Source organism: Protopterus annectens, chromosome 3.part1, assembly GCF_019279795.1.
Source record: "Protopterus annectens isolate FY-2018-M chromosome 3.part1, PAN1.0, whole genome shotgun sequence".
NCBI lineage: Eukaryota > Metazoa > Chordata > Ceratodontiformes > Protopteridae > Protopterus > Protopterus annectens.
Genome location: NC_056732.1, coordinates 1,798,593,422 through 1,798,613,005, shown reverse-complemented (window position 1 = coordinate 1,798,613,005; position 19,584 = coordinate 1,798,593,422). Strand labels below are relative to the sequence as shown.

At 40.8% G+C, this 19,584-nt stretch overlaps 1 protein-coding gene across 1 annotated transcript in view; it reads left to right on the top strand.

The window, feature by feature from the left end:
• The window catches only part of LOC122798681 (nuclear GTPase SLIP-GC-like), a 1,112,600-nt gene that overhangs the window by 506,602 nt on the left and 586,414 nt on the right, over positions 1–19,584 (top strand). The window contains exon 5 of the mRNA XM_044067773.1: positions 3,442–3,550. Within this exon, the coding sequence (XP_043923708.1) occupies positions 3,442–3,550 (109 nt within the window). The remainder of the gene's footprint in view (positions 1–3,441; positions 3,551–19,584) is intronic.

The following is a 19,584-nucleotide window of genomic DNA, read 5'->3' as shown; positions in this document are numbered from 1 at the left end:
AGTGCAGATAATAAAAAATGCAGTAAAGAACTATGAAAACAGTTAAAGCTTGCTCTAGGTAAGCAGTAGAAGGTAAAACAAATATAAAAAAACAGCAGGATACTTAATCAGGAAAGCAGTCGCTTTTTTTCAGTTCTCTGTAGCCAGGAAGACTCAACAGGACCACGTGGAGCTGTGTCTGAGCAATATGGCTTCAAAAAAATGCCAGAGGCAGATTTTAACCAGGGAACTTCAAAAGAGCTAGAAATGGTCCAAAATGACCAATTACTACAGCTTCTTGTGCTGAGGTCACTTCCCTCGAGGACAGGTAGGCTATTCAAGCCTCCCCACTCCCACTGGTGAGCTAAGAAACTTCCTTCTATCCAAGTAAGGCAATGGACAACACAGGAACTACAACACAGCCCAGGATACAGCAAGGCCTGTAAACTGGTCTAACTAGTTTAGGAGAGGCAGGAAAACAAGGAATATTTTTGTTTTTTGTTTTAAATAGAAACACACAGAAATGCAGAAAAGGCAATAAGTCAGTAGTACAGGCTAGCACACTTTAGTGGGCAGCCAAACAATTAAATTAAACAGCAAACAAACACTTTTCGACTTGAATTAGACTAATTTCGACTAAAATGTACTTTTAAGTGCAGATAAAAAAAATGCAGTAAATAACTCTGAAAACAGTTAAAGCTTGCTCTAGGTAAGCAGTAGAAGGTAAAACAAATATAAAAAACAGCAGGCTACTTAATCAGGAAAGCAGTCGCTTTTTTCAGTTCTCTGTAGCCAGGAAGACTCAACAGGACCACTTGGAGCTGTGTCTGAGCAATATGGCTTCAAAAAAAATGCCAGAGGCAGATTTTAACCAGGGAACTTCAAAAGAGCTAGAAATGGTCCAAAATGACCAATTACTACAGCTTCTTGTGCTGAGGTCACTTCCCTCAAGGACAGGTAGGCTATTCAAGGCTCCCCACTCCCATTGGTGAGCTAAGAAACTTCCTTCTATCCAAGTAAGGCAATGGACAGCACAGGAACCACAACACAGCCCAGGATACAGCAAGGCCTGTAAACTGGTCTAACTAGTTTAGGAGAGGCAGGAAAACAAGGAATATTTTTTTTTTTTTTTTTTTAAATAGAAACACACAGAAATGCAGAAAAGGCAATAAGTCAGTAGTACAGGCTAGCACACTTTAGTGCGCAGCCAAACAATTAAATTAAACAGCAAACAAACACTTTTCAACTTGAATTAGACTAATTTTGAGTAAAATGTACTTTTAAGTGCAGATAATAAAAAATGCAGTAAATAACTATGAAAACAGTTAAAGCTTGCTCTAGGTAAGCAGTAGAAGGTAAAACAAATATAAAAAACAGCAGGATACTTAATCAGGAAAGCAGTCGCTTTGTTTCAGTTCTCTGTAGCCAGGAAGACTCAACAGGACCACGTTGAGCTGTGTCTGAGCAATATGGCTTCAAAAAAATGCCAGAGGCAGATTTTAACCAGGGAACTTCAAAAGAGCTAGAATGGTCCAAAATGACCAATTACTACAGCTTCTTGTGCTGAGGTCACTTCCCTCAAGGACAGGTAGGCTATTCAAGGCTCCCCACTCCCACTGGTGAGCTAAGAAACTTCCTTCTATCCAAGTAAAGCAATGGACAATACAGGAACTACAACACAGCCCAGGATACAGCAAGGCCTGTAAACTGGTCTAACTAGTTTAGGAGAGGCAGGAAAACAAGGAATATTTTTTGTTTTTTTGTTTTTAATTAGAAACACACAGAAATGCAGAAAAGGCAATAAGTCAGTAGTACAGGCTAGCACACTTTAGTGGGCAGCCAAACAATTAAATTAAACAGCAAACAAACACTTTTCGACTTGAATTAGACTAATTTCGACTAAAATGTACTTTTAAGTGCAGATAATAAAAATGCAGTAAATAACTATGAAAACAGTTAAAGCTTGCTCTAGGTAAGCAGTAGAAGGTAAAACAAATATAAAAAAACAGCAGGATACTTAATCAGGAACTCAGTCACTTTTTTTCAGTTCTCTGTAGCCAGGAAGACTCAACAGGACCACGTGGAGCTGTGTCTGAGCAATATGGCTTCAAAAAAATGCCAGAGGCAGATTTTAACCAGGGAACTTCAAAAGAGCTAGAAATGGTCCAAAATGACCAATTACTGCAGCTTCTTGTGCTGAGGTCACTTCCCTCAAGGACAGGTAAGCTATTCAAGGCTCCCCACTCCCACTGGTGAGCTAAGAAACTTCCTTCTATCCAAGTAAGGCAATGGACAACACAGGAACTACAACACAGCCCAGGATACAGCAAGGCCTGTAAACTGGTCTAACTAGTTTAGGAGAGGCAGGAAAACAAGGAATATTTTTTTTTTTTGTTTTTAAATAGAAACACACAGAAATGCAGAAAAGGCAATAAGTCAGTAGTACAGGCTAGCACACTTTAGTGCGCAGCCAAACAATTAAATTAAACAGCAAACACTTTTCGACTTGAATTAGACTAATTTTGAGTAAAATGTACTTTTAAGTGCAGATAATAAAAAATGCAGTAAATAACTATGAAAACAGTTAAAGCTTGCTCTAGGTAAGCAGTAGAAGGTAAAACAAATATAAAAAACAGCAGGATACTTAATCAGGAAAGCAGTCGCTTTTTTTCAGTTCTCTGTAGCCAGGAAGACTCAACAGGACCACGTGGAGCTGTGTCTGAGCAGAGGCTCCCTACACTCTGGAACAGAATCCCAGTCCATGTTAGACAAAGCCCCTCACTGACTCTCTTCAAGAGAAACCTTGACAAGTGGATGGGAGATCGTAGGTTTACCCCGGGGGTCATCTCTGTGTCACTACTAGACAGAGGCACAGTAAACTAAACCCTAAATGGGCATAGTATTCTCATTCCAAGGAGTGGCGAAAGCCACACACACTCTGGCTAGACTTATAAATGCCCTAGGGCAGATAGCCTAGTATGAGCCTATGAACCTATAAACCACTCATAGAGCACACTGCCTTACTGGCAGCACCCACCCACCACCTCCCTATTTGGATGGACATAGTTTGGTGTTTTGGTTGCTGCTGAGCGCTGACTGCAGCCTTTAATGTTTGTGTGTGTGTGTGTGTGTGTGTATGTGTGTGTGTGTGTGTGTGTGTGTGTGTGTGTGTGTGTGTGTGTGTGCGCGCTTGTGTGTAGAGTTTGTTTTTGAGCAGTAGGTGTTCAGAAAGCTTGTGTTTCCATCTTCTCTTTTTGTTGGACCATTCCAAACTGAAATGGTCCTCTCTGTAGGTAGAGATCCCCTAGGATTTGTTATATCAAGATCTTGTGTTCTGAGAAATAAAAAAAAGTTCCTCTTTCTGACTTTCTTTTATGATTTTTAAAGGCCAGTGTTATGAATGTTAATGCTCAGAGATTGAGACGTGTGTGATCATAAGTATTGAGTATTTTATTTTTACAGCTAAGTAACTTCATCATGGATATGGAAGCCCTTATAAATCAAAGGCAGCGAGAGATTTCCCGTCTTCTGACTGCAGTAGTACAAGTCGAAATGAAATCAACTTATGCAGGTATGGATTTACGCTGATTCTTAGTTTGGAACCACAGGTTACTCTGCCATTGTTAGTGAAACAGGCAATGTCTAATTGATTTGATGACACAAACTACTGTATTACATTTTTATCTGACACTGAATATATTTTGCTGAGGTATTCAGTATTTGCGTATACACTTCTTTTTATGCTTTATCTTCACTGGTACTTTTGTTAGAAATTCTGATGTTATGTAGTCCAATCTCACCTACATTCTTACCCGTGGGTTCAGAGCCAAATGTCGGCTCCGACTCGGACAACTTTTCTAGCTCAAAGTCTTTCTATTGGCTGGGCTAAGATGGTATCCCATGCTGCACTGCTCTCTGTCTCCAGATCTCATTTGCCGCTCGTGTAGCTCGGACGTGGTCTCGTTCTTGGCTGTGGCTAAGTACCCTTTTTCTTCATTATCAGAGAATTTGTTGCAAACAAAAAGCTATTTTAATAGCTATTGTGTGTTCAGGTCTTGTATTGTGGAAAAGTTGTGTTTTTGATTGTTTTTCTGTGGTATCCCACTAGCTGTTTCCAATGGGCTAGGCCCGTTTCAGTTAGAGGACCTAGTCTGTCCCCTTGCTTTCCTTGTGTTATAAACTTTCCCGGGTCAAAAACCATTTAAATTAGAGGTTTTAGTCCTTTCCCCTTTGTGTTTGTGTCTAAAGATCATTTAAATTAGAGATCTTGAGGTATTTTGTTCATGGTAGGTCTTTCCCACCTTGTGACTGTTTGACCGTTGGGCATTTATTCAGTGATTATTTGTCTTTGGTGCTTTTTGTTGTTTGTTAACTATGTCCAAAGATACTAAGGAGCACAAGACCTCGGGCTTCAAGAAATGCTCTAGGTGCAATTATAAAATGTCCATTACTGATGGACATTCTGTCTGTGTGTACTGTCTGAGAGCAATTCATCTCCAGGAGTCGTGCAGTTTCTGTCATGCCTTTAGTCCACAAGTTCTCCAGGAAAGGAAGAATAAATTAATTTTGAAGAGACTTCTGAAACCCTCCTTCAAGGAGGGTCTGGAAACTGCTTCCAGCTGTAAGGCAAAATCCTCTAAATCAAAAAAGAGATCTCAGGCTCCATCAGTCTCCTCGGAGCCACCGGAGAAAATAGCAAAGTCTGCTTTGACATCCTCGGCTCCATTGTCCTTGGGGCCGCAGGAACTGTCAGTTGTTATGGAACCTGCTTCAGCTCCAATCATCTTGGAACCTATTCGGAGCCGATTGCCTAGCATTAGGCCAGTATCACCTATTCGCAGGTCCCCTTCGGAGAGGAGGTCTCGATCTCCTTCTCTATCCTCTAAATCCTCCAGGACCTTATCAGATGTGGACGTTGATAGAGTGGTGCAGAGACTCCTTCTGTCACCAGTTTTGGCTAAATTGTTCTCGGCTATGACCCAGTTGGCTCCAGAGCCCATCCCTCAACCTGCTTCGATACTTCCTCCTCCGAGCGCACCTCAGCTTTCGGAGCTGGAGTGCTCGGCTCCGTCTGATGTCCCTAGGTTGGTTTCGACAGCCCCTCCTGGCTTATCGGTGCCGACATCAGCTCCAATCCTGTTGGCATCGTCCATGGGATTCAGGACTCAGGATTCTTTGGTTAGACCTGAGGTAGAGGCTTCAGGACACCTCTCGGTTCCTAGTCTCCCTCTCGGTGGTTCAGCTCAGGGAAGTTTGACTATTGTAGTGCCTTCGGAGGCTGGTCATTCTTCAGACTCAGTGGGACCAGCCTTCGAGGCCATGCAGAGCGTGCTGGCCAGGTCATCAGCAGCATCATGCGGGTCAGTCATTCTGTCCCCTACTACACCAGTACAGGTCTCTGATCGCCATCTATCTCTAGACAGCAGAGCCCCAAGGCCTCAGGGTACCTCCATGAGTGGTCCCCACATTTCTGAGGGCCCCTCCGAGATTTTGTGAGGAGCCACCCAGAAAGAAGACATGCAAGAGGAAGCACATAGATTCCCAAGATGAGTATCTTACATCAGACACCAACTTCAAAGAATCGGAGGGGTCTCCCAAGTCATCCTCTGAGGATGTTTCTTTCTCTGACATCCTAGAGATTTTGAAACAAAGAGGTGACTGGCCATCCAAAGCCCCCTCCGAGGAGGAGTCGGTCTTCCTGAAGGCCTTTGGTGCTCAGCCCTCCACCTCCTGGGTATCTCCACCCTTCGACAAGCTTCTGAATTTGGTTTGTCGAAGGGTGAGGGAAACCTTGACTCTGTGGACCCAATCCCCAGGAGACCCAATAAATTTTTGTCTGCTCCTCCTGATAAGGATTTTCTGTCCAAGAGAGTCCCTGTGGATGCCATGGTGATGGCAGCTGCCACTCAGAAGGAATTAGCCGAGACTTCTTCCACCTCCCATCCCCCTAACAAGGAGTCTAGGACCATGGACCGGTACGGGAAGTGTACCTTTTCTTCAGCGACCTTTACCTTACAGTCACTGAATTATTTATCTCACTTTACACTGCTCCAGTGAGATCTCCTCAAGGAGCTTGGAGATACTCTTACGGGTAACATTTGTGAGGCGGTGGCCCAGATGGTCAACGCTCAGATGTCTACCCTCAATTCCATTGCAAACTCCTCCATGAGGCTGATTTCATATGCAGCCGAAGGAGCGAGTAGGGCAGCAAGTTCAGGAGTTGCTCTTAGGAGGCAGGCCTGGATGCGCCTTTGTCATTTTGCGGAGGCCTTCAAGTCTTCATTCACCGATGCCCCTTCTGATGGATCCTCTTTGTTCAGAACCAAGGTGAAAGACACCCTCACCAGGTGCAAGCAGGAGGGAAAAACTCTGTCTGCTGTAGGAGTCCGTTTTTCCCTTCCATCTAGGCCTTATACCAAGACCCAGAGGGGTGGCAAAATGTGGTTCAAGAAATCACAGAGGTTTTTTCCTGGTGCACAAGGTGAGCCCCCCTCCAGAGGCAGGGGAGCGGGTGGTTATTCAGGGAGATGCCGCCCTAGGGGCAGAGGAGGCCCCCGCAACTCGGGAGACTGCAATTCCTTTTGTGGTTCTCCCTATCGCCGCTCCTGATGGGAGGCCCGACTGTGCTTTTCCGGAGCCAGTCGGGGGTCGAATCTCATTATACCCGGAGGCCTGACAAGACATCACCCAGGACCAATGGGTTTTACAAATAATTTCCGGAGGATATGTCATCCCCTTCTCGTCAGACCCCCCCCCCAATCAAGAAAATCCTGGATGTTCCACTCAGTCAAAGAGATTATGCAGCTTCCGAAGTTTCAAAGCTGCTAGAAAAAGGAGCCATCCAACATGTCCCCTCAGACCAGATCGGATTAGGGACTTACTCCAGATTCTTTTTGGTGCCGAAAAGGACAGGTGACCTGAGACCCATATTGGATCTCAGCCAATTGAACACCCATGTGCAAATGTCCAAGTTCCGAATGGTGACATTGCAGTCTATTCTCCCATTGTTGGGAAAAGAATTGTGGATGTGCTCCATCGACCTCAAGGATGCTTACTACCACATAAAGATGGACCAGGCATCCAGAAGTCACCTGCGCTTCCAGCTGGGAGCCAGTCATTTTCAGTTTTGAGCCCTGCCCTTTGGTCTCACCACAGCCCCCAGGGCGTTTACCAAATGCATGGCAGTGGTGACTGCTCACTTGAGACGTCAGGGATTCCAAGTGTTTCCATATCTGGATGACTGGCTCCTTACTACCACCACCAGGCATCTACTAATTCAGACCAGGGACGCTACTATCAACCTATGTCAACAGTTGGGCATCACACTGAACTGGGAAAAATCTGCCTTGTTACCCTCACAGCATGTCACTTTTATAGGTGCAGAACTAGACACCGTCCTCATGCAGGCATTTCTACCACAGGAAAGAATCAGAGTCCTACAACAACAAGTTCCCACCTTGCTCCCTCTGAGAAGAGCGAAGGCAAGATGGGTCCTCCAACTGTTGGGGACAATGGCTGTGACGATTATGTTAGTCCCTCTGGCAAGGTTACATATGAGGATCCTTCAGTGACTTCTCTTTGCCCAGTGGTCACTTCAACGTCTTCCACTTTCTCACCCTATTCTACTCACAGACAGGTGGAAACAGGATCTCAGTTGGTGGCTTCGCACTGACAACCTGAATGCAGGAAAGCCCTTCGTTCCTGCGCCCCTGATTGCCACGGTGACCACGGATGCCTCCCAGATGGGGTGGGGTGGGCATTATCTAGGCAGGACAGTCCAAGGCACGTGGCAAGAGCAGGAGATGCATCTACATATCAGTGTCCTGGAGATGAGAGCGGTGCTACTAGCTTTGCAAGCACTGAGTTTTCTTCCTCTCGGGACTATTGCAATCCACTCAGACAATATGTCAGTGGTGTGGTATCTGAACAAGCAGGGAGGTACCAAGTCTTATCCCCTTTGCAGAGAGGCCATGCGAGTGTGGCAGTGGGCAGTGTCTTCCCAACATTTTCTGGTGGCAATGCACATTCTGGGCAAGTCCAATGTGATCGCAGACAGGCTAAACAGAGCTATTCTGATGCCTTACGAGTGGTCACTGAACTGTCAAGTTGCGGAACAGATCTTCCGCAGGTGGGGTCAGCCTTGCTGCGACCTTTTTGCCAGCCCCCTCAATGCCAAATGCAGCAGCTACTTCACGTTGATCCCCCCTCAAGGGGAGTCACCCAGGGATGCTCTAGTCCACGAGTGGCCCTCCGGTCTACTATATCCCTTCCCTCCAGTCCCCTTGCTGTCAAAGCTTATTCAGAAAGCACAATCCTTGGGAAGCAGAATGATTCTGATTGCCCCACACTGGCCTCATCAAATTTGTTTCCCCTTTCTCCATCCTATCTCATGAACGCTCCTTGGATTCTGGACCCACAACCAGACTTACTGACACACATGTCAGGGCAGCTCCATCCCTCTCTTCGGACCCTCCAGTTGACAGCCTGGCTACTCCACTTCTGTCATTAGTTAGGCTTCATCATTTTTCACCGAAGGTGGTTCATATTTTATCTTCCTCTCATAAGCCCTCAACCGGGAAGATTTATTACAGTAAATGGAAGAGGTTTTCAATCTGGGCACATACCAAAAAGATTGACCCTTGCACGGCTCCAATTTAGTCTGTATTGGAGTTCTTGTCTATGCTCTTTAAACAGGGTTCAGCGGCTGCAACCATTAAAGTCCGATTGGCTGCAATTTCTACCTTTCATGTCACAAACGAGCCTAGCCTGATGGCACACAGACTCTGTAAGGCTTTTCTGAAGGGCACTCTGTTACTTTGTCCTCCGGTATCGGAACCTGTCATGCCTTGGGACTTAAACTTTGTTCTACAGGCTCTTACTTCACCCCCCTTTGAGCCTGCAGCCACTTGTGATTTAAAATTCTTAACTTGGAAGACTGCCTTTTTAGTAGCCATCACGTCAGCCAGATGCATTTCGGAGCTTCAAGCTTTATCAATCAAACCCCTTATTTGATTTTTCATAAAGACAGGGTTTCTCTCAGACTGAACCCCTCCTTTTTTTCCCAAAGTGGTGTCAAATCAGTAACCTTAATCAATCTATTGAATTGCCAGTGTTTTTTCCCCAGTTCTCAAACAAGGCAGAATCCAAATTTCATCATTTGGATGTACACAGACAATTACGTTTTTATCTACACAGAACGAAAGACCTCAGAAAATCTGATCAGTTGTTTGTTTCCTTTTCGAAAAACAGAATTGGGTCTCCTGTCTCCAAAGTCACACCGCCCAAGTGGATCTCCAGTTGTATTTCTTTAATTTATTCCTCAGGGAGTAAAGATTTACCGTTCTGGGTGAAGGCTCACTCTACTCTGTCTGTATCTACATCTACGGCCTATCAGGCCAGATTGTCTATGGACGATTTTGTGCTGCGGCTACTTGGCCATCTCCTCACACCTTTGTTACTCATTACAAGTTGGATGTGGTATCTAGGGGCAGGTCTTCCTTTGGTTCCACAGTGCTCAGGAGTATTTTCCACTGAGCCTCCCAGGATTTAGGTGCTAGGAACGCTGTCCCACAGGTAAGAATGTAGGCGAGATCGGACTACATAACATCAAGAACTTATGTACTCACCATAACATTCGATGTTTGTAGTCCATCTCGCCTCACATTCTTACTTACCTTCCCCCGTCCTGGAGGATCTGGAGGTTAGGTCTGGTTTCAGAGCTTCCTTCATTGTTGGTTTGTTTTTCCTTTCTTTAGGTGTTGTTATGCACGGAGAATGAGTGCTGGGGCTCACAGCAAACTAGATCTGGGGATAGAGAGCAGTGCAGCATGGGATACCATCTTAGCCCAGCCAATAGAAAGACTTTGAGCTAGAAAAGTTTGCCGAGTCGGAGCCGACATTCGGCTCTGAACCCATGGGTAAGAATGTGAGGCGAGATGGACCACATGCATCGAACGTTATGGTGAGTACATAACTTCTTGTTTTACTGTGCAGCTGATTCATGACCGTTAACTTTTTGGAGAATGACACTGAATGAGAACTGGAGATGTGATTGTAAAAAAGGGAGATGCTGCTATATAAAAGTACTGTAGGTTAAAGGTAGGTATGTATAAATTTGCATAAGCTGTCAGTGGTACAATGCTTCTCTGCTTATAGCAGGTCTTTGCCCCTTTCCTGATGATACTTTCAATGTTTTAGTAACAGAAGCATCATTTTATGTTAATATAAGCATGCACAAGCAGAACCTTGCCTTAGTAGCAGGTACCACACTCAGTGTTGAATAGTAGGGTCTTGTGAGCACTATTCTGTGTTCTGCTTAAGCAGATGCACTCTAATTCAGGACTCAGTCATGCTAATTGATGTGGATAGTGATAACAAAGTCAGTGTTTATCTTTTCAAACCATCTCTCACAAAAATATCATAGTTATGTTAATATTGATGAAAGTAGTTTGATGATTCTGTGCAATTCATTTATTCATATATTCATTACTTCAATTGTATGTCCCATGCCTGCAAGTAATTGTCTATGTCATTTGTTTTGATCTGCTTTCCCAAGAAAAAAAATAAGTGCATTCTGCTCCTTCTTGAAACTCAATATAGTGTGTTAAAGAGGTTCCTTATCACCATCTGTCTTCAGTGAATCAGTTTAAGAGAAGATATTTATATCAGAACAGAATAGCAGCATAAAGTGAAGTTTAACATAATTTTACATAATGTAAACCTAAACCAAAACCAAAGAACAGGACCAAGAACAAATCAACCGCCAGGAAGCTTACACCACAAAGTTCGAATAAATCCAAAAGCTGGTCTTTATTGTAGAAAAACACCACACAAGAGTCACGTATCACAAGCGCTTTCGCTAGGATATTCCTAGCTTTATCAAGTTGCTAAAACATTCTGAAACATCAGCTTAAATAGCTGCTTGTGTTAATTAAACAATCATAATACAATTAAAAAACTAATTGAATACCATTCATTTACTTAGGGAACCTGCCTACCAAATACATAAAGAATTATGTTGACAGTTCAAATGGTATTGCATAGCATGATTCCCTACAATTAAAAACTTGCCATTACCTATTCTATCTTATATTAAAAATTTTTACTATGCACATTTAAAATTTTATTAAATCAATTTAAATAACACATTTAGGTGTGTTCGTACTTGCGCTATCCAAACTTTACAAAATTGCATGCTTATGAATAAAAGTTCACAATAAACATATCAAAAATGCATAAAAGCATAAAAGAGCAGGTAAAAAATGGGTAAGGAAAGCATATGTATGGGACGATAATCCCCCTGCCTATGCTACTAACTTCCCCTAGCAAAGTCTTTTAGATGTATAGGGGCTATCACAAATGGGCTATGCTCATAATCTGGCCCTTCTTAATTTTAAAATAGGTTTTATACTGATGGTATCATTTTACATTTAGTAGCATAGGCAGGGGGATTATCGGCCCATACATATGCTTTCCTTACCCATTTTTTACCTGCTCTTTTATGCTTTTATGCATTTTTGATATGTTTATTGTGAACTTTTATTCATAAGCATGCAATTTTGTAAAGTTTGGATAGCGCAAGTACGAGCACACCTAAATGTGTTATTTAAATTGATTTAATAAAATTTTAAATGTGCATAGTAAAAATTTTTAATATAAGATAGAATAGGTAATGGCAAGTTTTTAATTGTAGGGAATCATGCTATGCAATACCATTTGAACTGTCAACATAATTCTTTATGTATTTGGTAGGCAGGTTCCCTAAGTAAATGAATGGTATTCAATTAGTTTTTTAATTGTATTATGATTGTTTAATTAACACAAGCAGCTATTTAAGCTGATGTTTCAGAATGTTTTAGCAACTTGATAAAGCTAGGAATATCCTAGCGAAAGCGCTTGTGATACGTGACTCTTGTGTGGTGTTTTTCTACAATAAAGACCAGCTTTTGGATTTATTCGAACTTTGTGGTGTAAGCTTCCTGGCGGTTTGATAATGTAAACCTAGATTACTAACGCAGCAGACAGCTACACAGTTAAGACTGCTATATATAGCACAAGCAGAAAACTATAATTTAAAGTGGAAAAGGATGATGATGAAACAGGGGGAAGTTCAAGAAACAAGGAGAGACTGTGATTTTGGATGCAGGCCTTTAAGGAGAATAACAATAATCATACGGAATATTATATCAGTAAAGTAGCAGAAAGTATTCTAAGAACTAAACAACACGGGAATGGAAATAGGAGATTCTGCCAATAGAGATGACTGTAATTAGGGCTATAGACAATAAACAAGAGGGGGGGGGCTTTAATTTTTTGGAGCAAACTGGCAAAGGAACCAAGGTATTAGGAGCAAATAACTATAGAGGGACAGGTAATAGAATGGGAAGAGGCCAAGAATTTATTTGGACTGCAGGTTAGAGATTGCCTTCCCTATCAAGGAATGATATCAGAGTATAGGCAAAGAGAAGGAAATAGGGGATCCTAAAACAAAAGACCAGCACTGGTAGAGTTTTAGTAGAATCTAGAAAAGAAGCTGACATTAAAGAACAAAATAATTAGTAGAGTATATAAAATATTGCATGATAACTGTAAGAGTCAATCAGAGGAGCTTAGAAATGATTGGGAAGAGAGACTGGATAAACAATTCACAAAGAAACATTGAGATCCAAAACCCACAGGTCGAAGAAGAATTAAAATGACATCATCAAATCATTATTTTTCTGCTGTCTTCTGCTATGTTCAAACCAAAACCTAAATACATATTGCTGTTACTTACTTATGTTATCATTATATCTGGCATTGACAAGTCAACCAACAGTTTTTGTCACTCATATGATACACACAGCTTGCATAACTTTTAGCATGTAAATCACATACACTGCTGAGCATAGTATTTTGCCAGTATTCTTTCCAGACTTCACCAGTAATACATGCTTCATTTGTTAGATGTGCACAATTAAGTTTCTATCTTCACAGGGCCAAATCCTTAAGGAAATCAGACCAGTTGTTTGTATCCTTCTCCAAAGCTATGTTGGGCCAAGCTGTGTCAAAAGTTACCATAGCAAAATAGGTAACTAACTGCATTTTTCAGTTGTATAAGGAAAAGGTTTGATTCTACAGGAGCAACCAAAGGCATATTTGGCAAGTTCCCTTTCAATTTCTTCTGCCCTCTTTTCTAGGGCTTCAGTTGATGACATTTGTGCTGCTGCCACTTGGTCTAATGTTCATGACTTTATTTTCTCATTACAAAGTTGATTTGTTTTCCAGGGATAGGGTGGCTTTCAATTCTGCCATCATATGGAATATCCTTCCCTAAAACCACCTTGGGAACCAAGTAGCTGGAAACTGTCCATCAGATGTGGGATGGATGAAAAGCAACCTCAGGTGTGAAAATTATGGGTCTGTATTACCAGATCAAAAACCCGTTTCAGCGAACACCACAAGACCGTCACGTATAGCGCAAACTGCAAATACACCGAACCCCCTAAACCGCAAATTTTCAAATCTTGAACCATCATAGTCGGCCAACACCACCGCATGCTACAAACTACATACCCAAACATAGTAAATAAAACACATACATACACTAACCAAACCTTATTTCTAACCCTACACTAAACCTTACATACATTACTATCTATGCACTTACCTTAACCGACACCCTAACCCTAAGGTCCATAACTATCGCACACTTACCCTACAGACATATACCCAAACAAAACAAATAATCCACACACACACTTAACAAAACCCTACTTCTAACCCTACAATAAACCTTACACAAATTACCTGTCTATGCACTTATCTTAACCCGCACCCTAACCCTAAGATCTGTAACTATCGCACACTTACCTTACGGAGCTATACCACAGACGGGCCAACCATGACACTTCGACATTTCGTGTTTCACGGTTTTGAATGTTCACTTTTACCATAGTTCACGCTATATGTGTCGGTCTTCTGGTGTTCGCTGAAATGGGTTTTTGATCTGGTAATATAGACCCAAATTTACATACTCATCATAAGGATGGATCTGTGTTTTCTGTTTCTGTCCTTCCTCAACTTCCTTCTGTCCTTCCTACTTCCATTTTATGGAAGACTCTGCTTGTTAGCATCTGGTATGATCTCTTGGTTTGTCTATAGTGCAAGACTTCACATTGTTGAAGCTCCAGAGCAGATTTATTTTGCTCCATCCTTTTTGGTCCTCTGCATATCCAGAGCAGATTTCCTTTAATCCCTCCATTTTGTTTTGGTACTATGCCTCTCTTTTTGTACTGATATATAAACATCTATATATGTATATCTATATCTAATACACACACATTATATATATATATATATATATATATATATATATATATATATATAAAAATGGTTCTACCTGACATAGTCGAAACCACACAACACCGACAACGACATCACCGACACCACATAATCGACAGTGCATTAACACGAAACCTCACATACCCGACAATGAAATAACCGACGGTACACAGACACGAAACCCCATACACTGCACACACCACAATAACAACAATAAAAAACAAAACACATCCCCATTCCACAAACCACACACACAACACAAGCACACCAAAATCCTTACAAACCCACACTAAACCTTACATACACAACTATCGACAACCCTAACCCTAAGGTCCGTCACTATCACACACGTACCTAACCCTAACTCACTTAACCCGCCCCTAACCCAAAGTCTATCCCTACCGCACACTTACCTAACCCGCTCCCTAACCCTAACTCACTTAACCCGCCTATCCCAAAGTCTATCCCTACAGACACTTACCTAACCCGCTCCCTAACCCTAACTCACTTAACCCACCCCTATCCCCACAGACCGTCAATATCCACACTTACCTGACTCGCACCCTAACGTCCGTCACTACCGCATACTCACACAGCCTTTTCCCATGTTGGCATCCTCGGCGTCGGTGTTGTCATCCGTCGTGTCGGTCTTCTGCATTGTCGATGTTCTGGCACTCGCGATTCGCGTCGGTCTTCTTCATTGTCGATCTTCTGGAGCTCGGGATTCCATTGTCGGTGTTCTACGCTGTCGACTAAGTCAGGTAGAACCATATATATATATATATATATATATATATATATATATATATATATATATATATATATACATATATATATATATATATCCCCTTCAAAAGTTCAAGACTTTAGAAAATCGAACTTCATATGTTAGAGACCATATGATCGGCTTTCTGAAAATGAACCTTTGAATGGAGATTGTGGTACATTGAGGCTAGGAGAATTTACCCTTTTCCTCACTATAGTGTGATCTCGGATTTGGTATATATAATATGCAGGAAGGTGTCAGTGTGTGGTGTGTGTGTGTGTGTGTGGGGGGGGGGGGCTTGTCCCCCTGCAAAAACATATAAAAAAACATAGATTTCTGTTTTCCGACGTTCTAGTTTTCGGAAAGTCATTCATATGGTCTTGACCATATGAAGTTCAACTTTATGAAGACTCAAACTTCTGAATGGGATCCATGTATATACATATATGTGAAAGAGAGAGAGAGAGAGGTAGATGGACATTCAGAAGCCATATAGCTGAATCACTTGATATCCTTAAGGGGTCATTTGCATATATCACACGTGCTTCTATTACAGGAGGTTTAAGGTACCATACAGTGAAAACTCTAGCTTTGCTAGGTTTTTCTTGTAGTTTATATATGTGTATATATGGATTAGGGACCCATCATTTGAGGAAGGATGGAAACAGACAACACAGACGCATAGTTATTAGTGAGGTGAATAAAGTTATACTATGTGCATAAAAGGTAACTCTTCAAAGGATATGGATTTCAGATATTTTAATTGTACAGAAATTGAGTAATGTGTACTTTAGGTATGGAATAGTTGGCTTCCAAAATTTAAAGATGGAATAAAATGATGTGATGTTCATCATTAGATCAATATGGGATATTCTACCAATGAGTGGACCAACCAGACAGCTTCCAAAGCTTTAGGGCACCTTACATGTACTATAACCACTGTACATCAAAAGGTGGGCCGTATAAAGACAGCTGTTAGGGCATCAAAGCTTCAGAACTTTTTTGACAAAGTGTGGTCTTCCCTTCGGGCTTCAAATGACTGATAATCAGCTATCAATATTTCCTCATTGGGACTGCCATCATTTTATCATTTTTTCAGAGGAAAATTATTTTTTTCTGTTTAAAATTATTTCTGTGTATATATATATATATATATATATATATATATATATATATATATATATATATATATTTTTTTTTTTGGCTGTCAATAAATAAAAGCCTCAAAACTTATCCGTCTCATATAGACCCACTTAAATTTTAAACCATAACTATAATATGCTTATGCCTATTCTAACTAAAAGAATAGCAAAGGCATTGCCAAAATTCATAGATATGGATCAATGTGTTTTGTGGAGGGCAAACATTTGACAGCATTAATATAAGAATAATGATCTAGAGGGAAGCAAAATGTAAGAAAATACATTGTTATTGTGTCTTGATGCTGAGAAAAGGATTCAACAGAGTAAGCTAGGATTTTATGAGTGAGGCAATATAAGCAATTACAAGGTTAATTAGGAGATTATAGGAAGGATCGGAGACAAGAATTAAGGTGGGGGCTCCCTCTCTGATAATTTGTGTTTGAACAAAGTAATTAGGCAAGATGTCCTCTCTCCCCCCCCCCCCCCCGTGTTGTTTGATTTTTATGTAGAACCACTGGCAAAGAAAATCAGGGAATTGGAAATGCAAGGATATAACTGGCATGGTAAACAAGAAAAGTTGTTTTTATTTGCAGATGGTATTATTTTGTACTTTATTAATCCAGAAAAGACATTGCTGTATTGTGGAACATTATGAGACATTTTCAAGTCTTTTCAGGATATAAAATTAATGAAGATAAAACAAAGGTTATAGCTAGAAATTATGTACCCATGCATGACTTAGTTTGGCAATATAGATATTTATGTGGACATGATAACATGAATTATTTAGGAGTATGGATTAAAAAGGCTTCTGTTATGGCAGTTAAGGATATGTGGGATGAGGCTAAACAAAAATGATACAAAAATTGAGAAACTGGGAATTCTTGTTTATGCATATGGATAGTAAGGTACAAACAGTGAAAATGTTTTGAAGCCCTTTAGTTTTAAGTACAGGTCAGGTATGTTTTTTATAAGTTGTAAACAGTAATTAACAATGACTTAAATGACTATCTGAGAGGGAAAGAAGGCAAGAGTTAAGTTGAATGAACTGATCTTCCCAACAGAACAAAGTTGTGTAGGATTACTTGATTTGAAGGGATATTTTAGAGCTACACCGTCAAGGCTTGTATACATAATACTAGTAGAAAGTTATAATTCAAAGTTGAAAGGGATGGTGATGAAGTGGGGAGGGGAGTTCAAGAGTAAGGAGACAGATTTTGGATGCAAATCGTTAAGGAGAATAATAACCACCATGCAGAATAATATATTCAGAAAGTATCAGAAAGTATTCTAAGAACTAAGCCAACAAGGATGACTGCAATTAGGGTACAGAAATAGGGAAAATGATATTGAAATTTGCTGGAGAAAACTGGCAAAGGAACCAAGGTATTGGAGACAGCCTTCCCTATCAGGGAATGATATCAGTAGTGTAGAGAAAGATAAAGGGATATGATGGTCCTAAGTGAAATACCTGTTTTGGTAGTAGAGATTTTAGTTAAATATAGAACAGAAACTGCTGCTCAAAAGGGGATAATTAGTTGGGCATGTAAAATATGGCATGATAATTATAAGAATCAGTCAGAGGAGGATAGAAAAGATTGAGAAGAGAGACTGGAAAAGCAATTTATAAGAGAACAGTGGGAGGACATGTTTATGGCTCCCGCGTATGCAATAAAGTCCAGAAGGTTTAGGATTTTTGCTTGGAAGTATTTTATAATCCATGTAGATTTCAACATTTGTTTTCCTCAAGTAGACAGCAAATGTTGGAGGTGTGACTGGGAAGACAGAGGTAACTGTGAGCATGTTTTTGGGAGTGTAATGAACTGGCAAATTTTAACAAAATCCTTAAAGTGTACTCTGTCAGAAAGATTGGGTGCAACAGGCAAATTTACATTAAATAAAACTAATCAAACTGTATTAACACGCTCTCATTTACAAACATTATACTTCACATATATTGCTATATATCATATAACCTAAGCAACATTGCATAGATTATTAAATTCCTACCCTTTTTAAATAAAAATCATCTTTATCAAATCACTTATGATATAGGCAATCATATATATTTTAAACCTCATTCCTCCCCTGTATGTATTGTTACCACAATTCTCATTTTTTTCCTGTGTAGTTTGCTCCTATCCTTTTCTAAACATCTCAATTCCAGTTGCTTTATCTCTTTTACTATATTCACTACTTCTAGTATAGTTAGTTTAGATTTTAGCAGCCACCATAATTGGTCACAGCAAGGCATTACCATTTCTAGGCAATTCTGATTCTGTACCACACCTCATAAAAATTATTTCCCTCGTCACACCAATCTGCCCACCCATCATCCTGACAGTGCATCCTGCAGGGAATCCTAAAGTCTTCCAACTCACCACACTCCCAGAAAATATGTTCCCATACATACATTACCTCTTTCTTCCCTGTTACACCTCCACCATTTGCTGTCCACCTGAAGAAAAATTCTTTGGAGTCTACTTGGGATATAAAAATATCTACATAAACATTTACAGGCAAAAATTCTAAATCCTCTAGATTTTGTTGTATATTTAGGAGATATACATATATCCTCCCTTTGTTTCTTTGTGAATTGCTTATCCAGTCTCTCTTCCAAATCCTTTCTAACTTTCTCTGATTGATTCTTATACTTATCATGCAGTATGTTGTATATGCTGTACTAATTATTCCTTTTTAATAGCAGATTCTGTTCTAGAGCCTACTAAAAACTCTACCAGTGCTGGTCTTTTGTTTAGGACCCCCTGTTTCTTTCTCTTTGCCTATACTCTGATATCAATCCATGATAGGGAAGTCAGTCTCTAACCTGCAGTCCAAATAAATTATTGGCGTCTTCCCATTCTATCATCTTTCTCTCACTAGTTATTTGCCACCAATACCTTGGTTCCATTGCCAGTTTTCTCCAGTAAATTCCAGCCCCCTCTGGCCTATTTTCTGTATCCCTAATTGCAGTCATCCCTATTGGCAGAATCTCCTTTCTCCATTCCCATGTTGGCTTAGTTCTTATGATAGTTTCTGCTACTTTATGGATATAAAATTATGTATGATTATTGTTATTCTCCTTAAAGGTCTGCATCCAAGATCCTAGTCTCTACTTGTTTCTTGAGCTTTCCCCATTTCATCATCATCCCTTTCCACTATGAATTATAATTTTCTGCTTGTGCTATTTATAGGAGCCTTGACTGTTCTTCTTTAGGCTTTTCCCAGTTAGGGGTTGCCACAGCGGAACTCCGGTCCGCTAATGATTGGCAGTAGATTTTTTATGGGTGCCGAGGTGCCAGCTCGATGCCCAACCTTCAGCGAAGGCATGCCCATTCTACGCATGTCTTTCGAACACCACTCAACCACGGGGAG